The sequence below is a fragment of the Hylaeus volcanicus genome, unplaced genomic scaffold (assembly GCF_026283585.1).
Source record: "Hylaeus volcanicus isolate JK05 unplaced genomic scaffold, UHH_iyHylVolc1.0_haploid 12183, whole genome shotgun sequence".
NCBI classification, from domain to species: Eukaryota; Metazoa; Arthropoda; class Insecta; order Hymenoptera; family Colletidae; genus Hylaeus; species Hylaeus volcanicus.
Window position 1 is genome coordinate 111,724 of NW_026533134.1, and position 27,510 is coordinate 139,233.

At 36.9% G+C, this 27,510-nt stretch overlaps 1 protein-coding gene across 4 annotated transcripts in view; it reads left to right on the forward strand.

The window, feature by feature from the left end:
* LOC128882785 (activin receptor type-1) overlaps positions 1–27,510 on the forward strand; it is a 177,121-nt gene that overhangs the window by 80,214 nt on the left and 69,397 nt on the right. For all 4 annotated transcript variants that reach the window (XM_054134525.1, XM_054134528.1, XM_054134527.1 and 1 more), the window contains one exon: positions 24,496–25,136. In XM_054134525.1, coding sequence (XP_053990500.1) covers positions 24,496–25,136 — 641 coding nt within the window. The remainder of the gene's footprint in view (positions 1–24,495; positions 25,137–27,510) is intronic.

Genomic DNA, 27,510 nt, shown 5'->3' on the forward strand with positions numbered 1-27,510 from the left:
GGAATGAAGCAATTTACTCTGAATTCAAGCAGATAGTGAAAAACGATACATGGGACATTGTAGAAAAACCAGACAACGTAAATTTGATTGATTCCAGATTGGTACTGACAAATAAGACTGATACAAGTGGAAATATTACAAAGAAAAAGGCTAGGGTAGTCGCGAGAGGTTTTTCACGGGTCTATGGATTAGATTATTTTAATACGTTTTCTCCTGTAGCAAGAATTGAGTCATTTAGGTTGTTAATGGCATTATCTATGCAATTTAAATGGAAATCTGAACACAAAGGTGTTTATGAAGATTCCTGAGCTACTTAAAGAAATGTTAAACTTGTGACGTGGCAGATTCCCGCGTCACAAAGAGGTGAACTCTCCGCGGGAAACGAGACCGACCAAGATCGCGAGCGCCACCAGGGTAACCCAGGGTTATGACTAATTGGCCTATCTGAAAGGGAATAGCGTTGGGCTAACGACGGCAACACCGAGCGATGCGGCTTAGAGGCTACCGATCCCGTCCAATCCGGCGCCGGCTGCACGGACTGGCCAGACGAAGCTCAAATGGACAGGGGCTGGAGGATCTTGGTAACAGCCCCTGGACTCCGCTACGACCTTCAGGGGGCAGGAGGCCGTTTAGGCGAAGTCAGCCGGGTTCTCGAGTGCACTCGAGACCCGGCCCGCTCCAGAGTCTTCGAGGGATGCCAGCACCGACACGCCACCAAAATCGCCGAGGGACGAGACTGGACGACCGCCGATAACGCGATTTGAATTTGCCCGCCATAAGGTGCCGCGTGCCGCCGACCATTGAGGTGAGGCTGGGGGGAAGCGAGTGAGCCAACGCGTGCGACGAGCTCGCGTAGGTCGTCCTATTTCGTCAGCAACACACGTGGTGAACGGTACGGTAAGCACTTCCTCCTTTACCTCACGCTCATGGATAGGATATCGTAAATTGGTCGGGTTACCTGGTGGCTGCCGAGCACCCTGTCGGGCGAAATAGCATTGTTAGCGGGAAATCGCCTTTTCGTAGGATATCGAACGAAATAACGAACATCTAGTCGCGAGTCCATTGTAACGCGCACGTGTTTAGATCGCTGCCGGTTAACGTTCTCGTCGAAAAGGTCGAGCCCACCGCGACCGCGTCAAGACTGTCCGAATATCGTTTCCAAAGTCGCTTTTGTGCGAATCGCGACGGAATTTGGGCTATCGTGAACGAAATCCGCACGTGTTATCGAAACGTAGTTCTCGTGTCGGTTACCGGTCGTCCCGGTGACCTTAGACGTTACGACAGCTCGGCAGTGTACACCGTATTTTGTAACATCTTTCGCGTACAATATATTCTATATTATTTTAAATGAGTGCTGTGTTAATCCGCCCCGTCTTGCCGTGAAGACGGCTTTCTCAGACTTTCTTTCCTCGCCGACGATCCACGCCCCTCTCCGCGATCCGGATCGCTAGCCGAGGTAATTTTCGCGACGTTCGGCTTCTCACGCCGGTATCTCCTGATACCTGGCGCTCGGGTTTTCCCGTAAAGGCGTCAGAAGTCGGAAAACTTTCATTTTGCACGCTTCCCGACGCGGATCGCGGACCGTGTCGGGAAATCACGTTGCAAACTATATGAGCATGGATGAAAGTGATATAAGTTGCCATACAAAGGCTAAGCGAATGCTAAATGAAATGCAAGGCAAACATAAAGTTTGTTTGTTAAAGAAATCACTTTATGGGTTAAAACAAGCAGGGAGAGCTTGGAATATAAAAATTGATAGTTTTCTCAAAAAATTAAATTTAAAAGCTTGCAAAAGTGAACTTTGCATCTATTATGATATAAATGAAAAATATCTAACTATTATGATCGTATATGTTGATGATATCCTTATTGCCCATAATTGTATGGTTAAAACAAATAAGATCAAAGTAAAATTAAGTTCACAATTTGAAATTAAAGATTTAGGTTTAGCTAAAGGTTGCGGTCGTGGTGGGCTCGACCTTTTCGACGAGAACGTTGTATTGGTATAGAAATAGAAAGATCAAATAATAAGTTGATAATATTGCAGAGAAAGCATATAAGAAAAATTGTCGAAAAATTTAAAATGATAAATGCAAATATGCGCGATACTCCTGCAGATCCCAGTGTTCTTTATGAGTTGAAGAAGAACAATGAAACTGTTGTATTACCCTTTAGAGAATTAATTGGAAATTTAACTTACATAGCAATCTGTACCAGACCTGATATAATGTACACAGTAGTATTTCTATCACAATTTAATTCAGGTTACTCAAGAGACCATTGGAATGCAGCTATGCGAATTACAAAGTATTTAATGAAAACCATTAATTTCGGATTAGTGTATAGCAAACATGATTTTAGGTTAGATGGCTATGTAGATGAGGATTGGGCATCAGATAAATATGACAGAAAGTCATTTACAGGATACTTATTTAAATTTGCAGGTTCTGCTACTTCGTAGAAAAGCAAGAAGCAGAAAACAGTAGCACTATCTTCAGCTGAAGCTGAGTATATGGCTATTTGTGAAGCTGTTAAAGAACTAATTTACCTGAGGAATTTATTTGTTGAAATAGATTTAATACCGGAGATATCCTTGTACAATGACAATAGAAGTGCTGAATTATTAAGTGAGAATAATGTATTTCATGCTAGGTCAAAGCATATTGATATTAGATATCATTGCATTAGAGAGGTATTGAAAAGTAAAATTGTTGAATTAAGTAACTTGAGCACTAATGAGATGATAACCGATATCATGACAAAGCCACTACCATATAAAAAACATATGTTTTGTATGAACAACATGAAAATGATACAAATTAATTGATATGCATTGAGGGGGAGTGTTGGATATTGAATGCATACCAATGCATTAGTGCTAGTTTTTTGTTTTACCCATTTCACTCTCCCTAACACACACATCCAGAACCCGCGCAGTGTACGCGATCAGAGCACTGATATAATAAAGATTTATTTACTACATAATAAAGATTTATTTTACTCTGCCTAACAGTAATAGATAATTTATTGTATTACAATAATATAGAAAAAAAAGGTCAGACTTAGTCCTTCAAGTTCTCAAAAGTATGCACGACATATGGCAAAAAGTCAAGTTGCATTTAAATGTTACTGAAAAACTGATTACATTTTTCTTTTTAAATTGCTTGCAATGAGACTTACTGCAATGCGTTCCGCGAATTTCTGAAACCTTAAAGGATTCAAACTGATCTCCCATTTTCTATTGTTTGAAGTCATTCACTATACAAATTATCTTTGTAAAAAAAAGTGAGATCCCCATAAAAAACTTCCCAAAAGTAAAAGAAATTACGCCAAGTACATGAAAAAGTGGAGGACTCAAGGAGTTATCATAGAAAAATAAAAGATCCCTATAAAGAAGTACAAGAAAGTAGAAAAAGATGTGAAATCAAATTGAGCTGCCAGTACATAAAAGTCCTTTCCAATAAAATGCAAAGGCGACACTGTAACACAATGTAAAATTCGGTGGTTTCCAACTATGCGCAGCTAACATGCTGTGTTCAACAGTGCGGACGTTCAGATCCTAATGACAATTCATGTAAAGTGACTGCTCCACACTTTAGCGGTGAAATGAAGAAGCTAAATAATGTATCAACCGCAAACTGAGACTGTTTAAAAATTTGCCTTGATGTCCGCGGCCTGGAAGTCAAATGCTTGGCGTGGCCAGGCAAGGTCAAGGTTTTGATGAATAAGAATTATTTTAAAGTGTAAAATAATGAATATGTACTCATATTGTCAGCGTTTTAAACTGACAAATTTTGTGAAAGTCTGCGAGAGAGAAAATATGGGTATTGTTGATCTGAGAATGCTTTGCCTGGTCACGCCAAGCATTTGACTTCCAGGCCACGAACATCTAGGCAAATGTCTAAACAGTCTCAGTTTGTGATTGATACACTATGTAACTTCTTCATTTCACCGCCAAAGTGCGGAGCAGTAACTTTACATGAGTTGTCATTAGGGTCTAAACGTCTGCACTGTTGAACACAGCATTTTAGCTGCGCATAGTTGGAAAGCACCGAATTTGATATTATGTTACACAGTGTCACCTTGCAGTTTACTAGAAAGGACCTTCATGTACTGGCTGCTCATTTCGATTTCACATCTTTTTCTACTTTCTTCAATTTTTTTAGGGGGATCATCTATTTCTCTATGATTACTCTTTAAGTCCTCCACTTTTTCATGTACTTGGCGTAATTTTTTTACTTTTTCGAAGTTTTTTATGGGGATCTCACTTCTTTTTACAAAGATAATTTGTATAGTGAATGACTTCAAATAATAGAAAATGGGAGATCAGTTTGATCACTTTATCAGTAACATTTAAATTTCCTGCAACAAGACTTTCTGTCATGTGTCATGTGTACTTTTGAGAATTTAAAGGACTAAGTCTGACCTCTCTTTTTCTATATTATTGTAATACACTAAATTATGTATTACAAATAGTGGATCTCTGTTCCTTTTCTCATTTTCTCATTGTTTCAATTTGTTACAAAACTTTCTCCCATGCGTTCTGTAAACGTATGAACTGTATTCTAATACAATAAATTGTGTGTTACAAATAGTGGATTTCTTTTTTTCATTTCTCGCTTCATCTTTAACATTTAAATTTTTTGCAGTGAGACATCCTGCCATGCGTTCTCTCTCCCTTTCTTTTAACAGTTCATACGTATGCAGAACGTGTGACAGAAAGTCTTGTTGCAAGCAATTCAAATGTTTATCATGAAGTGAAAATAAAAAAAGTTGTCCACTATTTATAACACACAATTTATTGTATTAGAACACTTATTCTTATTTGCACAAAATGAACATTTACTGAAATTTGTATTATGAACTGCACACTCAAACACTAAATTTATATATATCTTTCCACAACGACAAGGTAGATATTTTATCACTTATAATCATATACTTCCTAATACAATATTACTACATGTAGCCTTTAAAATAATTATTCAATTTGCGGCGCACGGTGGAACGAAACGGCTTTCGGCGATCAAAAATCGATTTTCGTGAATTCGAAAAATGGAAAAACTGTTTACGTACATCGATAGAGGATAAATTCCTGTTTAATGTAGTGCAATCCGTTTTTTGATATTTGCTTCCGTTTTGCTGTGGTGCGCATTCAAAGGCAGTTGAAATTCGTCCAAGAAAAACGCTTACGATATTACTCCTAACTTCAATATACGATTCTGTAAAAAACTTTGCTGAGAAAGACAATATTCAAATGAATTATAATGTTTACTAGATTTGTATAGATAGTATTCAATGCATAAAGTAAGTCAAAATGTTAACAACTTTTTAAATAATAGGGTCTGCTTGGAGAGAAGTACATTTAAGTAAAATTGTAACTTTACGCATAGTTATAAAAAATTGGCCGCACTTGTCCAAGGTTTCATTGCTATCACTGGAAAGGGTGAACCATCCTCTATCAGATTCTGCAAAGATCGGGTGCTCCTTCGTGCCCCTTTTTGAAAAATTGGTGATTGTGCTTAGTGGGACTCGTGCGGAAAATGGTATGTACGTTTGTACGCTTACTTCTATGATTATTACGTACATCTTGTCATTTTTAAATTACTAAATACATTTCTCTCATAGTTAATAACAGGTTTGAGTCGAATTTTGGTTAAATAACAATAAGTATGTCAAACAAGTGAAAGATATTGAACGCGTTACACTTTATACGTGAATATTTGGACATTTTGGAGCTCAAATTGATTTATACTCATACAATTTAAGTATCATAGTATAGGGAATAAGTTCCTAAAATTTCATTAAAATATTTTCAAGAGAACCAAAGTTATGGATTTTTGATCGCCGAGAGTCGTTTTGTCCCACTGTGCGGCGTCCAAATGTCACGAACACAAACTGACAGGTTATACAGGTTAGAAATGACAACTGTCACAAATACAAACTGACAGATTATATAGGTTAGAAATGAACGAGCGGCGTGAGCGGCAGCCATATTACAATTCCGGCCGACGAGGCCTACCGACTGATTCCGAGAGTCGACGAATCGACGAACAGCCTTAGCTCCTATTGGCTAAGTGTTGACGAAAAATCGACTGGAAAAGTATAAGACGGTAATATTTTTGCATGTATCGTGACATGGTATTACGATATCTCAGTTGTACTTGGAGCGATATAATTGATTTTGGTTTTATTCGAAAGCTTATATGCGATTTACATCAGAAAAATGCGTTTAAATTTAGAAAATATTGCAGGCGTGATGAGATATTAAGGGTGCGCAGGAGGTAAACTAGCGCCACTAACGGAGAGGAGGTGAACTACTATATAGTAAGCTGGCGCCACCAATGGACAGTAGCCGAACTACTAGATAGCTGGCAAAAAATTTGTATGACAATATGGCTGCTCCGCTATCGCGCCGTCCACTGCAGCCCTGCTGTCGTTTCTGCTGCGGTGATGTGCCAGTAGTCTAGAGACGCTTTTCAGTATGGTTCAGTATCGTAGTAAGTTTAAAAAATGCCCGCGGTCATACATTTTTCTTTTAACTCTTTCAGTGCTGGGGCCAATATATCGGCCCTTGCTGCACTGGCGAGAAGTGCCAGAGTCGATATATCGGCCCGAACCTTGTAGTGTTTTACTATTCGCATTGCGAGAGAACTCTATATTGTCTGTATATTGTATCTATAAATATAAATTTAATAATGGGAAATAAGCAACATATTTATAAAACTATGTTATACTTGTATTTAATTTTTACATTAAAATTATTTTGGAATATGGGGAATTGTTAGAAGATAACACGCTAAAGTACATATGTATAGGAAAATGATGATAAAATGATTATTACACAGAATTAGTTCCGTTTTCTTGATATTTACAATTTAACCCTCGGACACCGGGCGGTCGCACGAACGACGGAGCCGGGTCACTATTCAGGCATCGAAATTCAAGTCCATACACGCTACAAAAGAAGGCTTAAAATCAAAATATGCAAACATTATAATCATATTAATAATGCCTCGTAACCAATTGTTTTTGTTAATATTTTGTCCCGAAAACTACTTCTTTTGCAATAAAGTTCGAAACATTTCTGTCACTAACATTTAGAATAGTGGGGAGAGCCGATTGCTACGGATCGAGTTACAATGTAAACACATGGCTCGACACTCTCGATCACAGAGGAATGGGACTTCGAAAAACGACGGAAAAATGATCCAGGCCCGGTGCCGGAGGGAATGTTAAAAATTGTGATTTTTGTCGTTTTTTTGCCTTTTAAAGAACAAAATCCATCTATAAAAATTGGATTTAGTAAATTTGCTCAGCTTCGTTCAAAAGAATATGTAATAGTCGGAACCTGTGGAACACATTCTGTGTGTGTATGTGTAATGCATCAAAATGTAAAGTTAATGCTTCATGGTGCCAAACTGCAAAAATTAATTCCTACATCTTGTAATTTTCCATGCACATATAAAGAAATGTTATCAAATATGCGCTGTGATGTTTCAAATGAAGCAATTTCAATCCCATTCGTAAACAATTGCAAGGTATATTTGAAAATTATTCGATTGTACCTATTTCATGCAACAAATGGACAAGTACCGATAGATCTAATTTAGAGCCTATAGAATATTCAATACCAGCATTTCTTAATGAATTAGAAAACAAAATGTTGCAATTGCAAGTCCATGATTTCATAGCAAAAAATCGAAGTAGTTATTTTAAATATTCAAAAGGAAGTTTAAGTCCCGATGAGTTTGTTGTCGTCAGAGATTTTGCCGAAAATTATTCATTTATTATGCAAGATGCAATACAAAATTATCATTGATCCAATAAACAGGCTACAATATATACGTTCGTTGCCTATTTTCTGCCAGATAATTGTTTAAAACATGAAAGTTTTGTCATTCTTTCAGATTGTTATGAACATGATAGTATTTCTATGAATTTCCTTTCATTTCATTTCATTTCATGTTGTATCATTGAAATCAGAAAAATCGCACAAATACGTCGGTAAAAATTTAATTAGAGAAAAGTCTAAAATAAGAAAGTTTTATCGACGAATTATTATTTGTATGAGTATCTCGCTGATATCTCGGTTAGAATTTTAAGATCTTTCTGCTGTGTAACAGCGTGATATGTAGAATTTACATTACACGAATTATTAAAATTAATCGATATTATATCGTGTTTGGTACCATCTTCGTCAGTGTAACATCAGGAATTCAGTAGTGCAATTTGTTTCTTTAACTTTTATAAAACACAACAAAAAGTGAACATATCATGACAAACATTTCACACTTTATTGCTCGGACCCTTTGAGATCCGTCGTGGGTTAAAGTCGGCACACGTGCGCTTTGGACGGTTCCACCCTTGGTTTATGGCTTTTAGTAATCACCCGATTTCACTTCATATGCATCGTATTATTACGGGAGTAACGCCGTTGGATTCCTTATGTTTTCCTGATGAAAACGCTACGAAACACTATATAAATCGGACTATTTTTAACGCAGATAGGCAAAAAGCGTACAAATCATTTTTTCCGTATAATTTCCTTCTAAATAATCCGAATTGTATCATGTCTGGTACCATTTTCATCGGGATAACGTAAGGAATCGATTGGTAATACATCCGTTAAGATCCGATAAGAAATACGGAAAATGATGGTCGACCTTCTTTGGGTCTAGTTTGCTACGTCCTTTTTATGATACCATTGTTGCCCGGCGGCGGACTAACATATGTACTCGGAAAAGCTTGAAACCATTCGAGTTGCCCGGTTCTTTCGGGCCGCTTGGTTTTTTCGGACCGCTCGGTTCTATTCGGGTAGCTTGAAAAATTCAAGTTACTTGATTTCTTTCTTGAATCTTTCAAGCTACTCGGTTTTTTCAAGTACTCGACTCGGCTCGGAAATCGGGTCCCGGTTTGACTCGGCTTGAAAACCGCTTGAATATTCGGTCTTTATTCGGTTTTCGGCAGCTCTACTCACAACCCACTTGAAAGTGTCATCTCCTCGCATAGGAGGGGTCGTAGGGACCTAGCAAACTGACACTGCGACGCCAGGGAACGGGCACGGCACCGCGAGCCGAACTTTATCGCATCATTGAAGAGTATCTTCGTTAATTGTTATTGCAACTCTTCGAAGCATTAAATTAGCTAAATTATTAGTTATTCGAAGTGGGATCTTCTTCCATTCCTTTATTACAGCCTTTTTTAAAAGTACTTTCCTGAAAATTTGATGTTTTTTAATTCGTACGGAGCAATAAACTAATGTGTTTACGTAACAAACTCTGCTGTAAATGGTTTGTCATAAGAATCGTACAAATACTAGTAAATCTTGTTTGGACTATATCTATCTTACAACAGAGGGTGTTGTAGTTGCAGGCGTTACGCTGCTGGTTCGTGTTCTAGAATTCGTGGGTTCGAGACTCGGTAATGGAAATTTTTTTTTTCAACTGCATTTCTATTTCTTATTTCTCTTTTTACTCACTGCTACATAAATAATATATAAGAATTATAAAGTATAGGATGTGGACTACAATTTTTAATAATATGTTTTTTATTAATAATAATATTAATATTAATATTGATACTAATTTATTAATAGTAAATACGCCACATCCCATACATTTGTATGTTTACTTCTACTATTGCTATATTATGTATTGCATGTACTCATTATAATATTATGTTCACATCAATATTATTTACAATTCTTATATATTATTTATATAACCGTGAGTAAAAAGAGAAATAAGAAATAGAAATGCAGTTGAAAAAAAAATGTCCATTACTGGAACCTCGAACCCACGAACTCTGAACATGAACCAGCGGCGTAACGCCCGCAGCTACAACAGCTTCTGTTAGGAACTTCAATGTTTTCGTATATCTAGATTCTAGTGGCCTGTAAATGTTTAAAGCCATTTTTTATAAAAATGGCTGGCCTGATACCCCTAATGTTTTGCACTTTTTTTAAGCTCATCAGCCTCCATCATTTGAGCCCGGTCTTGTTCAAAAACCGCTCGTCCGGATCGCTTGTTCCGGACCTTCCCTTGTTAGAGACTTCCGAAAATATGTAAAATATCATTGCTTATAAAAAAAGAAGTTAAGAAACTACAGTTTCACACAAAAGTTTTTTGGGAAATTGGTCGGCGTACGAATACATTCTACACCCACTGTATATACAGGGTGTCCCTAAATTAAATGGCTAAACTACGAGGGCGTATTGGGCACCGAAAAATTAAGAAAAAAAAACGTTAGGTGATTTGCTCGTTTATGCTCAGTTTTCGAGAAAATCGTGAAAAAAGAAACAAAAGAGTTTTCGTCTTTCCTCTCATTTATTTACATTTACATATGTTGTTAACGCTTATTTATTGCAAACACTTTTCAAAACTACCTCTTGCTGCAATGCATGTATTGCATCTATTGGTTACCGCTTGAATTGTCGCGTGAATCAGTTATTAAATAATTAAAAATCTGCCAATTTTTATGTAATAGCTCTGGACGGAAGTTGCGATGTAAAAGATACTGCTTATTGTTAGTTGTTAATTTTTATCAGAGCTATCACCGAAGATTTTCAAATTTCGGAAGACCTTATACTAACCGATTTAATTATAATTATTCATAAACAACTTTAATAATAAAAATTTTTTTACTTAAAGAAATAAGTCTTTTGCTTAACATTTTTCAATTTTAATATTTCGTCCGGCCCGTGAAAATAATTTTTTTTCAACCGGCCCGGAGGCAAAAACAGTTGGGCATCCCTGGTCTAAACCATGTAGAAGACCGTGTATAGACTAACGATATAATAACACCAAACAAGAGATAGCGAAGCAGCCATATTGCCATACAAATCATCAATATTTTACTGCAACAAAGTTTTTCCAAGATATTGAAGCAAAGAAGCAATATTTTCTAATAATTCTGGTTTTAATATATTCGTTACACTTTGGCGGATGCGACTCCAAGGCCTGATTTTGCAATTTCGGCCTTAAAAATTTTTAAACAATAAAAGTACGTTCTTTTCTTTTTCTTATAGAAGAAATTTGTTATATATACTTTTTACAAAATCAGGCCTTAGGATCGCATCCGCCAAAGTGTAACGAATATATTAAAACCAGAATTATTAGAAAATATTGATCCTTGTCTCAATATCTTGGAAAAAAGTCATGCTAGAATAATCGTCCTGTCCTCGTCTCTCCTGGAATTGTTGTATCGCCCTCTCTGTCCTTGTCCCGGAGTTTCCTACTTTTTCTGCAACTGTCGCTGAAGTCAAATCGGAGTTTGGCTCTGGGTCCTGCACACCCTTAATGAAAGAAGTTTCAATTTAAGTTAGAATGGACCATCTCTCCTGTAAAAGATAAGCGGTAGCGCCACGTTATACAGGGTGGCTGTATAATTTTTCATGAACTTGGCGTCGAGACGGTACCGCATCTCTAGATTCAAAGTGCTTATACATATTCCAGATTTTCGTATACGTGTTTATTAACACAACTATAATGTTTTTTATAATAGTAACAACAATGATTCTTTTATTTCCATAAATTACACAATTTTTGTAATTACCTATTTGGTTGGAGTGAAAACGATTCTCTGTGAGATAGTAAACAATGTAATTGAGTGATTATTGGTATTTAATAAAGAGTTAATTATAAATAAAAATGTGAACAACGCGCTATTCATGAATAAAAATGTGAATAACACGTTAGATTAGACAGTTTTAAAGTCTATCCTTTATTAGCACGAAAATACAATGACACGCATTCGGGATGCACAAAACACAAATCGTTTCCGTAAACAGAGTCATATCCCTTAAACTAGCCGTGTCGTATTTCCGTGTTCCGGATCCAGAGATTGAAATGAAATAGAGGGAAATATGTGGACGAAATTCGCCGGAAATAGCGTCGCCACATTAATACAGTTACTTCCAAAATTGAGCGTATACCTATAATGGTAATGAAAAGTGGCAGGAAACTGAGTGTAAACACATGTATTCAAAAGTAAAAATACAATATATATTATATTTTATTCACATATTGTAACAGTTAATTCGTAAACAAAATTTTAAATAAAATGAACTATTTATCTATATTTAATTAAAAACGTAAAAGTATAGCTGTTTTACTAACACTAAATTGAGCGTACATCAAATAAACTTGTATACATCACTTAATAAATACAAGTTCAATATTTCGTCATGTATCCCTTTGCATCTATGACAGCTTGCAATCGTCTAGGCATAGATTCTACTAAATTCCTTGTGGTAGAATTAGAGATACTTTTCCAAATTTCCTTAAGTTTATTTTTTGCATCTATTTTGTTGGTAACGTGACAACGGTTGAATCTTGTTTTTAACTACTTCCATGAATGTTCAATCGGATTCAAATCCGGCAATTATGGTGGAGTGTGTAATAATTTCGGTGCATTATATAACAACCATTTCTTAACAATGTATGCCGTATGCTTTGCGTCATTCTCCTGCTAAAAGTAATATACGGATGGCATTTGCAATTTTTCAGCAGAAGGCTTCAAATTTTCTCGTAGAATGTAAAGGTATTTCATCTTATCCATTATTGTATCGATGTATTCAATATTACCAACACCACTACCTGCCATGCAGCTCCAAAGCATTACCGATCCGCCACCGTGCTTTATCGTTGAGACGGTATTGCCTTTACGAAATTCTATGTTTCGCTTTCGCCATACAATAATTTTGTCATCACAATGAAATAAATTAATTTTTGTTTCGTCGGAAAATATGACGTTATTCCAAAAATTTTGATCGCAATTGATATCGCAATGATATTTTTTTGCAAATTCCAAGCGTTTTCTACAGTTCACTGTAGAAATGTGCTGTTTCTTACGTGCTACCCTACCATTAAATATTATCATATTTACCATATAGCCCTTATAGTGTAATACTCGACGAACAATTTCCGTTGATATGGACTTGTTAATCTTCGATGAACTTCCGCCGTTAATTTTGGAACACTACTTTTAGGATTAACTTTAATTTGTCGAATTACAGGATGCGGCAGAAATAACTTTCACATTTTAAAAAACGATTGAAAAAAAATGGTACGAGATGCCACCTCGGCCTTGAGATATCCCCACAGAAAAAAGTCACATGGACTTAAATCTGCCGAGCTACGGTCCATACAGGGCGTCGTCAGCGCGAAATTTTGCAGATGGTGTTTCCGGGACGAGTGATTTCTTTGTGCGAAAGTGTTCCGTGCCCACCGTAGCTCGGCGGATTTAAGTCTATGTGACTTTTTTCTGTGGGGATACCTCAAGGCCGAGGTTTTCAAACATCGTCCTTGGCCTTGAATGAACTAAAGGAGGCCATCCAAGAGGAAATTGAAAGAATTTCCTCCGAAATGCTGGCGAGAGTGATGGAAAACTTTCAAGAACGACTCCAAATGTGTATCGCCCGTAAAGGCCACCATTTGGACGACATAATTTTTAAAACATAAAGTAAAAAAAACTTTTTTATATCTAGATTTAAGAAATAAAAAGTTTCTGGTGGTATCTCGTACCACTTCTTTTCAATCGTTTTTTAAAATGTGGGAGTTATTTCTGCCGCACCCTGTATAAACTTCTCGTCCCTTTCTGTTAGAATTTTTTTTGTTCGATGGAACAGCATTATTTGAAGCTTTAAGGTGATAGTATGGGAGGTCGTATTAGAAAAAAAGGGGAATAGGCTTCGAAATAAAACACGATAATTATGATCGGCTGTTTTAATTCTGGCAAGCTCTATCTATATTAAAGATGAAGTGAGAAATAGGAAAAATATATCCACTATTTGTAACCCACAATTTATTGTATTAGAATTAAGTTAATAAGTACACACAACGCATGGAAGAAAGTCTTATTCTAAGAAATTTAAATGTTAAAGATGAAGGTAAAAATGAAAAAAGAAATCCACTATTTCTAACACATAATTTATTGTATTAAAATCAAATTCTGAAGTACACAGAACGTATGGCAGAAAGTCTTGTTGTAACAAATTTAGATGTTAAAGATGAAGGTAGAAATAAGAAAAATATATCCAGTATTTGTAACGCACAATTTATCGTATTACAACACTTATTCTTATTGCACACTGTTTCTTATTTGCACAAAATGAACATTTACTGAAATTTGTATCATGAACTGCACACTCAAACACCATATTTATATATATTTTTCCACAACGGCAAGGAAGATATTTCATCACTTATAACCATATACTTCCTAATACAATATTACTACATGTAGCCTTTGAATAGTAAAATAATTATTCAATTTACGGCGTCCAAATGTCTCAAATACAAACTGGCAGGTTATACAGGTTAGTAATGAGCGAGAGGCATGAGCGGCAGCCATATTACAATTCCGGGCAACGAGCCCTACCGAGTGATTCCGAAAGTTGACGAATCGACGAACGGCTTTAGCTCCTATTGGCTAAGTGTTGACAAAAAATTCCTTGTCAAAGGAAAAGAAAAATGCTGCAGTTTTTGACACATTCATGATATGATATTACGATATCTCTGTCGTTCGTGGACCGATTTTATTGATTTTGGTTTTATTCGAAAGCTTATGTGCGATTTACATCAGAAAAATAACTTTAAATTTAGAACATATTGCAGGCATGACAAGATATTAATGAAAGAAGTTCCAGGTTAAGTTGGAATCGCCGGTTTACGAGTAAAAAATACGCGGTAGCATTAGCACTAGATATACGCGGTGCCGTATAATTTTTGATGTACTTGGCGTCGAGACGCTGGCGCGTCTCTAGATTCAATTAATTATATAAGGTTACTAGATGGATGCCGGATACATCCGGCGGATTATCTAAAATAATTTGTAACATCAATAAAAACAAATTTTTATTCTTATTCAATGACGACAAAATAAAACAAGTATATAACATAGGTATTATTTAAAGTAATATAATAAAAACATAAAGCAGTTCAGCTAATTTGGTATTAACGGCATAATCCATTCCGGAACACGGAAGAAATATTTTTCGATGAAGAAGGTATGTACCAAACCTCATCAAAATCAACGACCCATAACACGTGCCCTCCCCTTGTAAGAATTTTAACATAATGGAAGGCCAAGGAATGAGTTATGCATACGTATTAAAAAATGTTCAATGGCCTAAGAAAGATCAAGCTATAATTATGAACTCCAAAGAAGGATTCACAGTTAAAGACTATGTCAAAGAAATATGTAAATTGACAAATCCAACTAACATACGCTTTGTCTCAAGGATTTCTAACAATAGAATCTGTTTATTTCTCGCCTCCAAAGAAATAGCCAACGAATTAACCGACAAATCAATAATCCTGGGAAACAACGACATTAAAATAAGATCTTATCAAATGTTCTTCCGATTACACTACACGATATTATAGAAACATCTCCTAAAAAACATAATATTAAACTCGAATCAAATCTATCATACATATAGGTGGTATAAACGATCTAGGTTGCTCACATATTTTGAGCTCTCGCTGACAAATATACGTATATATGTATATATCCATTCTGACGATCTTAAAAAAGTTCCGGAATCCTTGTAAATAGAGTACGATGAATCCAACTACTGGATCTTCCTGTCATCTGACTCGCCTATATGTTTCGCCTGCAAAAAGGAAGAACTCTTGCCAAACACTGACCTGTAGGCCAAAGCATGTCAACACAATATATTCCCTCTAGTGTAGGAAACAAACAAGACCTGAAAATAACAATCTCATTTAACTCCCAGACAAAAGAGTATCAACCCAGCAACCAATCACCTGAGGAAAATATACAAGTACAAGTAAACGGTAATACTTGGGGTTCTGATCATTTTCCGTTATTTATAGATATTAATTTCGAAAAAGCTTTATTTCATAAAAAATCGTTTACGTTAAGATCCCTACGAACTAATTGGGAAAAAGTATATCAAAATTTAGGAGAAAATTATTGGGAATTCATGTTAAAAGAATATGTTCATTCGGCCGCCAGTGAAAAATATTTGATTTTTACAAACATATTATGTACTGCTAGTACGACCAACACTCCAAAAAGAAGAATTGTTAACGATAAAATTCATAAAAATTCTGTAACTTGATGGGATTTGGAATGTGAGAAGACGAAAAGGCTCAGAAAGGCAGCCCTAAAAAAATGGCAACATACGAAAAGCCTCAATGATTATATAGATCATAAAAAATATTCAACTCAAGCAACGAACATTTTTATAAAGAAATAAAAAGCCTACTTTAAAGAATTTGGAAAAAATATCAATTTTAATACTCATAAAAAATATGTTTGGAATACCAGTAAAATATTGAAGAACAAATGGATTAAGATAAGACCTTCTCACTCATCCGAAAACCACCAAGTTCAAAACAAAATTAATGTTCGCCCTAGATAAAATTTGCCCTCCTTGGAGCCCAACTGATTCTAACTGGCTGCCAAAGAGTATCGAAAATGAATTTTTAAACTCGCCCTTCGACTTTGTAGAATTTAACATTGCACTCAATAGCAGAAATGAACAGTTATCTCCTGGTATCGACGGAATCGATTATGAAACTCTCAACGGATTACCAATCAAATATAAATTAACCAGCCGTGTGAGGCTGGCTCCCCCTTTTTGGAAAACTCACAATTTTCTTTTTGCATACGTTTGCTTACAAATGCTCAATTGGAATTTTCGTTTGTCCCTTTTTAGTTCAAAAGATAGAACCATTTATTTATACTGTGACGGGGCAGACTTTTTCTGCCCGTCACGAAAGCGCCCTGACCCCGGAAGGGCCTCGCTCCCTCCTCGCCGGACACGCCAGTTCGGAGGTGGTCTATAAGTATGAAGGGATGCGTGGACCGCGGCCCATTAGGGACCCCCTTTCGTGCCCCCTCGTACTCGCGATCCACGCCGCGTCCCCGCGCGAGCGCAGCAAGTCGCCGATCGCCAGAAGGACGAAAGTAACGGACGCGTGGACTTGGCACTGGCGCCCAATTCTTCTAAACAAATTCGGCCGTGGAAATTGTTCATCGTTTGCTCATCAATGCTCAATTGAAATTTTCGTTAATTAATCGCATTAAATCTGTAGCGTCGACCGGCAACGCCGTGGCTTTGGGGCGAATTTCTTTGCGAATTCCGAACGAGATAGAAGGAAAGGGATGAGGGGGACAGGATAAAAAAAATAACGCTCGATTGAGCCACAAACGAAGATGTTTAATGGCTCATCTAAGGGAAAACCTTTCTGTAAAAAACCCCTTGTAGAATCGTACATTGATCATACAAATGCGAAGAAGACAACTATGGACCGCTTCGGAAGATTCGCAATACGATTAACCTATGGGTGTGAGTGTAGACGACGCTGGGGTCGGTTCTCGCGCGCTTGGGGAGATCGAGCGCGCTACCGCGTCGCAGGCGAAAGATTACTAGAATCTTTCGACGGACGAATTGACCGACTGGGCGATCTCGTGAAATGAGCAAGATGTTACAGGGAACGTCTTGTGGTGCAATTGGCCGATCAGCTTAATGATACCCAGAACGGTCGTGGTATACTCGAATCCCGAACGAGGGAAGGAAAGGGATCGTACAATTTGATCGGTGCCAGTGGTGGCGCGCAGAAAGTTGTAAATCGATTACATTGGATTCGCGACAGAAGCGAAGGATTGCAAGCGTGCAACGATTGAGAATCGCGTGAAGCGAAGGGTTGCCAAGGAGGTGGAAGTTCTACTGGGAGAGGCCAATAGGGAAAGAAGTATAAAGAACGCCTGAGCAGAGCTCGTTGGCGATTCGATCCCTTGTAATGTCCAAGGGATCAATGGATACTAGAGAAAGGAGAGGAAAGGAAAGCGTGGAAACGAAGTTCCCCGATAATGGCGTCGCCACGTTGTGGAACGCGATCGCGCACACGAGGTCGGGCGCGCGTCGCGTGGTTTCGCGAGACGAAAGAAAGATATTAACGCATCGGACGTTGATGAATTTAAGTCAGAACACGACTCGTGAATTGACTGAGCGCACAAACTTGCGAATTCTCAACAGTTAACAAAACTAGACTGTTCTCGAGAACACGTGCATGAGCGGTTGCCGGCGAGAGCCAAGTGACGAGAAACGGAACGGAAGCCGCGAGGCTCGTTGCGTCGAACAAAAGAAGAGATGTCGCTTCGATTGTTCAAAAGGCGATCGCGATGCGTGGCGTGGCGATCAAATCGAGAGGATTGCGCGGTTGTTACTAGGGTTTGAGACGTCGCGGTAATCGCGGATATTTGCGATTTGGTTAGATTAGGTTTCCGCCGAATCCGCTAGGGAGTTCGACGGAACAAAATCTAATCGGCAAAAGCGTCATGAGAACTTAGCGCGGATAGAACCTACACCATGCCCACATTCTTGCCGTGTTTCAGCTACGACCGATTTTGTCACGCGACAAAATCTCACAACTGTCAATTAGGACGTAGGGGAACTCTCCAAACAGTCGGCTGCGGCTAGGAGACAAGCTGCATGAAAAAGGAGCACTCTTCATGCACTTGGTTCGAATAGGAGAAGACGACTGTAAGGAATTCTATGGTCGTCTTTGCGGTTCTACGCCGCGGGGATCTTTGGTATATAAGGTAGGCCTCCGAAACCCAAAACCAATTTTGGCAGCGTTGCCGAAATGGTATGTGTTTGTCGGTGAGTCACAGTTGACATTCGAACACTGTTTCTCACTGTTTCGTGAGAACGCGGTTCCCACGGTACGCGGTACTGTAAACGTTTGCACGTTAGTTGGTATTAGGGATGCGTCTATGCGAAACGTCTCAGAATTTTAAAAGATTTGCTGATGTTGTAATTTTATTCCTTTTTTCTTATTGTTATAAGTTTGGCTGTTTTCCATTCAGATGAGAAATGTGATGTATTTAACCCTTTCGCTGCAGCAGTTCGGTCCGCCAAAGCGCCACTCCTGAACGGGACTCCTGGCCGAAAGTGTAAAAGTGCCGGATATACCTGGCATTTGGAGCGAAAGGGTTAAATAGTTCTTGAAGAGAATTGTATATACACTACCGGACAAGCAACCCGGAACGATTCTTCAAATGCTGATAACTATGAAAGTTTTCAACCGATTTCGGTGAAACTTCGTGAGGAATAGTCTTCAAGTGTCTTCTGTGTGTGCAAAGTTGCATTGGCGAGGGTTGATGTGAAGGGATTAATTCACCCCCCTAAAGGGGAGGGTGTAAAAAACCGCCTCTTTGAAACAGGCCAGGGATGACGGAAGGGGTTGAAAAATTCAAAAAAACCTTTGGGCGACTGTCCTTGATGCCCTCTACGAAATGCACCCTTTGAAATCCCTCTCGAACAAATCCACCCCTCACAACCTTCCACCCCCTCTAAAATCCACAATTTTGGACGACGGTCTCAATTTTGGGCTCAATGCATTCTCTGGACTCCCCTGATCCAGAAAATCCTATCACTCATACCGTGCACCCCATAGGCACCCCTTGTGGGGGTGGAACAGCTCGCCAATTTTCAACCCCCTTCGTAAGGGAGCGCTTCCACACATCAATCAATTAGCGTTTTATTCAATATGATGTTACGAGCCAGGGCGATAGCGACGCGCGTGTGAGCCCTGCAAGTGGGTTGAATTCAAGAATCAAAGAAGATACGATTAGTCCTGTTTATTTCAATGGATCCAAAGATTGAGGATGGAGTAGAAATCGCAGACGACTCTGACGCGAAGTCAGATAGCTGCTGGAAATTGGTATCTCCCGGTAAAGGGTAACCGTTGGGGAGGTTAGGTAAAGAATAAGAAAGGAAAGATTGGTATCTCCCAATTAAGGGTAACCGTAGGATCGGTATCTCCCAGTAAAGGGTAACCGTTGGGAAGGTTAAGTAAGGATTGAATCGTATTGTTGGAATATAATACGCGTCGTGAATAAAGCCTCGCAACTATTAATTCTAAACAAATAATAACTCGAGCGGTAAAGTTATTATGTTGTGGGGTCGTTACACTGGTTAGGATTGCTTATTCGAATGGTGAAGGTTTAATAACGATTTAACAGACCTTTTAAGGTTAACAAATGATTATATATTCAAAACTGAATAATTCTAATAATACAATTGTACAGTGTCGTGTTGTCGCGGTTAGTATATGAATTTAATTACCTAATTGTTGCACGGTGTTAACGCACTGACGATGCGGGGGTCGAGAATGCTTCTATGCCGTAATAGATTTTGTACCGTCCTCGCGGATCTATATGGTTAATGTTGATCGAAAGGGATCTAAGCCCGATCTCACTGAAGCGCAACTCTGAAGACGATCGACGTGACTTTACCAAGTAACTCTTTTGTACTAATTCCCCGAGTAACGAAAATCATGGTTTTATATACCCATAGATATTGGTGGGGATACGTCAGTGATTCCCATATATGGAAATTTGGCGGTTGAGATTTCCGTTACTCAGAGGTGAACATCTATAGGGCTTTAGGGAAAGTTTAGATAAAGGGTTACCCACGCAACGCGAGTTAAAAGATGATTCTGAGAAAAGTATGGTACAGCTGCAGGGTGCATTCCGGAAAGACCAGACTCCACATTCCAAGGGGTAGATAAAATAAATGAACGCGAGCTTCGAAAAGAACGGGTGTGCATACGTAACAATGAATGTCGTTATCCTCTTGCGAAAAACAAAATCAAAAGTTAATTTTCGAGGTATTAATTGTATGTGTTCGTTGCGTAGCATGTGTACCCGTGGCTTCACCATCTTTCTCAAGTGAACGGCGTGGTCAAGCGATTAAGGCGACGGCCTACGGTTACGCTGTCCCGTGTTCGATTCCTGAAAGTTGTTCTTTTTTTGTTAGTTTAAATATTTTTATATATTTTATTATTTGCCGTGGAAAAATAAAAAACATTTAAAATCGTATTAATTTAATTTTTAAAATGCTCGAAACAGGAATGTTTCTCGTTTGAAATATATGGTAGCTCTGAAAAGCAGCAAATACCTAGAATAATATATTTTTAATTAGTAAGTTATTTTCAGAAAATTATTTTATTAACAACTTAAAAACATCATGACAAAATCAGCTCTTTTCAGAGCTACCATATATTTTAAACAAGAAACATTCCTGTTTGGGGCATTCAAAAAATTAAATTAATACGTTTTTAAATGTTTTTTATTTTTCCACGGCAAATAATAAAATAATTAAAGCATGAAAATATTTAAACTAACAAAAAAAAAACAACTTTCGGGAACGAACACGGGACAGCGTAACCGTAGGCCATCGCCTTAACCGCTTGACCACGCCGTTCACTTGAGAAAGATGGTGAAGTCACGGGTACACATGCTACGCAACGAACACATACAATTAATACCTCGAAAATTAACTTTTGATTTTGTTTTCGCAAGAGGATAACGACATTCATATTGAATAAAACGCTAATTGATTTATTTACTTCAGTTCATTTGAACGGTAGAAATCAAGTCAACCAGCGGCCAATGTGTTCATTGCAGCCTCACGATCAACGGACTGTAACATTAATATTTTTTGACAAATCTTTCCATAAAAATGTATACATCATACTAAAATAATACTAGAGACGTGGGTAAAATTTCAAATTAAAATCTTGCATACTTTATGAGAAAAAAAATGATAAAAATGCCACAATTTTGCGCGGAAGTAGGAATTCTCCATTTAGTATAATTATTGTCATATGGTGAAAATCAAAATTTCCAAAAACATGTATCCTTAATTATAACCTGTAGTTTGCACATATAAATTTTCATGAATGAGAAACAATATTTAGTAACAGAAAGTAACAAAAAAAAAACATTTTTCCAAAAATAAATTGTTTAAATAAATAAACAATTTCTTCTGGTATACGTAAATCACCCATTCCAAAGCGCATATTGAAAAAAAAAATATTTGTCCTAGCTCCTATAGTTCTCTAGATATTTAAACAAAAACGTGGTTTTCACCCCCAACTTTAGGGGCTGTTTTCATCCCTTCAACATGGACAATTGCCGATAAAAAAAAAATACGTGTGAAATAGTTTTTTGAGAACTACCTACCACATAAATTTGATCAAAATCGGAGTGTGACAGTTGGATATGTTCCTTTATAAGGACCGATGTCCTCATCCGTATGGCTTACAAGACCGCCGAAAACCTACGTTTCTGACGCACTTGCGCAAGCTGAAAGTTCTTCTCTCAAATAAATGTATACCTACGCTCGCCACAATAACCATATATCAAATGATTAATAAACGTAGCATATATAACACTGATAACTGAACAAAACATAACAACCGAAAATGTTAGATTTGTCTGCAACAATTGTAGCTCCACGTTTCCTTTGATGAAAAATTGGTATTCCTCATCATGGTTTTGAGCTTTTTATTATTTACAATGACTTTTGACGAGAGAAATTTGGTAAAAACGTGGTTTTCATTTTTTTCTGTTTCCTATCCCATCAGTCGAGATAAAAACTTATAACTTGGTACAAATTGGTCTTTTTTGATAACTTATCGAATATATTATCGCAAATCAAAATTGGTTTAAAGGCACTGTGAACTCTTCTAACTGACCATACCCTTACCACGGATAATAAGGTAGGAAAGAGAATGTGAGAAAGCGGGCCAGCGCCATAATGGTCCAGATGGTTAAAAATGCGGCCAAAATTAGGAAGTGTTTTCAGATCTTCATGAAAATAGATATGTTTGAGTTATTTGACCCGCAAATTACGAATCTAATATCAGAATTGCAAAATTGAAAATGGCGGATCCAATATGGCCGACATGTATATTAAAAAGTTATTAGATATCCATGAAACTTGGTATTTATGAAACTATCATAATGTATTTATTATATATGTAACACTGCAACAAAAACTATTTGTGCTCTTTAAATATAATGATTATTTTCTAAGATATAGCACTTCAAAGTTGACGATTTTTCTTGTTTCCTCAATTTTCACATTTTGCTGCGTATCTGTGGTAATAAAATCTACAGCTATTATGTTATTTAAATATATATTTCTTATGGCTCATTTTCTGTAATAAATATATGTAGTATCCGCGCCTCCCATACCCAACAATAAGGAGTCAAATAACACGAAACGTAGAGTACGGGATTGGTCGCGTAGGTAAAGCGGTCGACTGTGGATCCGAGGATCGTGGGTGCGAATCCCCGTGCCTTATTTTTCGTTTAGACTCCTACATATATGTTATTTAGAATAATTTTCCACTATTGGGTTAAAGAATAAGTTTGATTTTACCTATGTACTTTTTATTTTAAGATTATGTGATAATCAGTCATTTTATAAATTAAAATAGGAAAACAAAATGGTTATTCACAAGATTTCACTTAAGTACACGCTTCATAAGTTAGGTAAGCATGTCTATTTTCATATGCTAGTGAAATATCTTGTTCATATTTCCACCACTCTTCATATTCCTACTTTACAGTTACAGTAACAATATAATTGTTGAAGCAGCTTTACCCAGAACAGCTTTGTCCCGAACAGCTGTATCCGTGCACAGTCGAAACTTCGAGAGGGCCCATATACCCCTCTCGATGTGACGCGTTTTTTCTGTTGTTATAGTCGAGTCTTGTCTATGGTCGACAACGTACGCTTGGATACCTTATTCCCTTGTGCAATAAAACTATTACCCAAGTACCAAAGTTATTTTGTTCACCTGATCTCTTTCTCGATAGTCATAGCAAGGGCACTGACTTCACGAATGGTTAAAGCTAACAACAATAAAATCTACATCTGTAACTATAAAGTACGAATATTAAGAGTGGGACAAATATGAACAAGATGTTTCAATAGCATATGAAAATAGACATGCTTACCTAACTCATGAAGCGTGTACTTAAGTGAAGTCTTGTGAACAACCATTTTGTTTTCCTATTTTTATCCGACTTTGAAAAGGAGGAAGTTACTCAATTCAACATGTATTTTGTTTTTTTTTTATTTACAAAATGACTGAATATCACATAATCTTAAAATAAAAAGTACATAGGTAAAATCAAACTTATTCTTTATCCGTATAGTGGAAAATTATTCTAAATAACGTATATTTAATACAGAAAATGAGCCATAAGGAATACATTCTTAAATAACATTACAGTTGTAGATTTTATTACCACAGATACGCAGCAAAATGTAAAAATTAAGGAAACGAGAGAAATCGTCAACTTTGAAGTGCTATATCTTAGAAAATAATCATTATATTTAGAGAATATAAATAGTTGTTGTTGCAGTGTTACATATATAATAAACACAGTATGGCAGTTTACTGATTCCGCGTACTTCAAAAATTGAATTTTGGCCAGGTTTTCGTGAAATGAACAACTGTGCGGTGCCTCGTCACAAGGCATGACAGTCTCAGCAATATGAAGGGCGACATGTCGTTGACGAATATGATATTTATCTTAAGCAAAACGAAAATTTGTATTCTTCTTTTTTGTACTATTTATTTTGCATTGAGAATTAATGTTGAAAATATTGAATAATGTAAATTTATACGCTGTGTATATGTTGTATTAAAATAGGAATACTTGGATGGAAGGAGTTTAACCAGTGGTTCTGGTTCTGGTTTACCATTATTAGTACAAAGAACATTGGCTAAACAAGTAGCTTTAGTAGAATGCCTTGGTAGTGGAAGCAATGGCGGATTTGGCGGAGAAGTCTGGAGAGGAATATGGCATGGAGAAAATGTTGCTGTAAAAATATATTTTTCCCGAGATGAAGCAGCTTGGGCTCGTGAAACGGAAGTCTATTCTCAGTTGTTGCCATCGAGACATGACAATATTCTTGGCTACGTTGGAAGTGATATGACGAGTAGAGCGAGCTGCACTCAACTTTGGCTGGTAATGCATTATCATCCAATGGGTTCGCTTTACGATTATCTAAATCGATCTCCACATTCCTTGATGCATCAACAAATGCTCAATATATGTTTGAGTATCGTCAACGGTTTGCTTTATCTACACACGGAAATTCATGGAACCAGAGGGAAACCAGCTATGGCACATCGTAATCTAAAGTCTAAAAATATTCTCGTTAAAACTAATGGTGGTTGTGTCATTGCTGACTTTGCATTGGCGGTAACACAAGATCGCTTGTCTACAGATAGAATTGATTTGAAACAAGGTACAAAACGTTACATGAGTCCAGAGATCCTCGAACAAACGTATGTATTATTTTTTTATTTACTTTCTTGTATATTTATAATTGTGTATTACTATAAGAGTAGTGAATTTTATTTTTCATGTATAATTATTTTATTTATAGCATAAAATGTGCTATAATAAATATGAAGATATTTTTTTATAAAACTCTTACAAATAACCAAGCTTGATGAAAATTATTGGTCATAGTCCAAACTTAAATTTGTAATCGCAAAGTGTACGCCTTGTTTTAACAGACAGTTCTGTGGCGACAAAATCACTCGTAGCTGAACCGCGGCAAGAGTGGGGGCAAGCTCACGTTGCCGTGTAGGTTCTACCATAAAAAACTTTAAAACAGTAAAAAGCTTAAGCCAAGTACATGAAAAAGTGGAGGACTCAAGGAGTAATCATAGAAAAATAGAAGATTCCCATAGAAAACTACAAGAAAGTAGAAAAAGATGTGAAATCGAAATAAGCAGCTAGTACATGAAGGTCCCTTCCAGTAAAGTGCAAATGCGACACTGTGTAACAGAATGTAAAATTCGAGGCTGTCCAACTATGCGCAGCTAAAGTGCTGTGTTCAACAGTGCTGACGTTCAGACCCTAATGACAACTCATGTAAACTGATTGCTCTGCACTTTGGCGGTGAAATGAAGAAGCTAAATAATGTATCAACCACAATCTGAGACTGTTTAGACATTTGCCTAGATGTCCGTGGCCTGGAAGTCAAATGCTTGGCGTAGCCAGACAAGACAAGTTATTTCTAAGGATATTCATCGACCCCGATACCTTAACTCTCACAAGCTTTCAGATAATTTTTCAAACAGTCTCAGTTTGTGATTGATACACTATGTAACTTCTTCATTTCACCGCCAAAGTGTGGAGCAGTCAGTTTACATGAGTTGTCATTAGGGTCTAAACGTCAGCACTGTGGAACACAGCATTTTAGCTGCGCATAGTTGGACAGCACCGAATTTTACATTCTGTTACACAGTGTCGCTTTTGCACTTTACCGGAAGGGACCTTCATGCACTGGCTGCTCATTACGATTTCACATCTCCTTCTACTATCTTGTAGTTTTTTATGGGGATCTTCTATTTTTCAATGATAACTCCTTAAGTTCTCCACTTTTTCATGCATTTGGCTTAAGTTTTTTACTTGTTTGAAGTTTTTTATGGCGATTTCGCTTCTTTTTGTGAAAACAATTTGCATAGAGAATGACTTTAAATCATATTTATATTATAGGTATTGTATAGTACTTTGTGTACAGTTCATGGTGCGCAAAGCAGCTTATGGCGTTGAACGTACTGAACATTGAACTGTAATAACAAACTTGTTTTTCTACTCGTAAATCATCAACAGCTACCCATGTTGTGCCCTTACCCCTTACCCTACTCGTGTAATGACCATCGTAAATACTTTTACCGTGGTAGAAAATCGCTGCCTTAAACTTATAACAGTGATTCTCCATTTGTATTGTAGTAGTAGGTATTGCTTTGATGCAGAAATTTTCCACTTTCGCTGTCGCCCTACTATTGTGATCGAACAAAAGTAATTTCGTAATAAGAATCTGTTTGGAAGCAGTTACATTAACTTTCTTTATTATGTTTGCATTTGAACTATCACAATTATTGCAAGGATCTTTCAGATTTATTCATCCTGTAAAATTGTGTTTTATTATATCTTGAAATTAAATTAATTTTTCAAGATGTTGGGCAATGCAAAGTGTACCACACAATTTGTACTGATATTACAATATATAGAAAAAGAGATCAGTTTCAGTCCTTTAAGTTTTCAAAAGTACGCAGAATACATGGCAGAAAGTCTTGTTGCAAGAACCTGAAATGTTAAAGATAAAGTGAGAAAATTAAAAAAGATATCCATTATTTATAACGCACAATTTATTGTATTAGAATTGAGTTCATAAGCATGGAGAACGCATGGCAGAAAGTCTTGTTGCAAAAAATTTTAATGTTAAAGATAAAGTGAGAAAATTAAAAAAGAAATCCACTATTTGTTAATATATCTGTAATATTTTTAATATCTATAATCTAAATTCGTCCACTGTATATCTATAATATTTTTAATATATATAATCTCAAATAATCCATTTGTATACACACACTCTTTATTTTTTTAATTGAATTGAGGAAAAGAAAAAGAGAGGCGGTGAAGAAAGTGAATATAAAAAACTTAAAAAAAGTAAAAAAATTACTCCAAGTACATTAAAAAGTGGAGGACTCAAGGAGTTATCATTGGAAAATAGAAGATCCCCATAAAAAAACTACAAGAAAGTAGAAAAAAATGTGAAATCGAAATGAGCTGCCAGATGATTTGCCAGATGATCCCATAGTTCCACTATAAAACTGAATATGGCAATCAAAACATTTAATATTA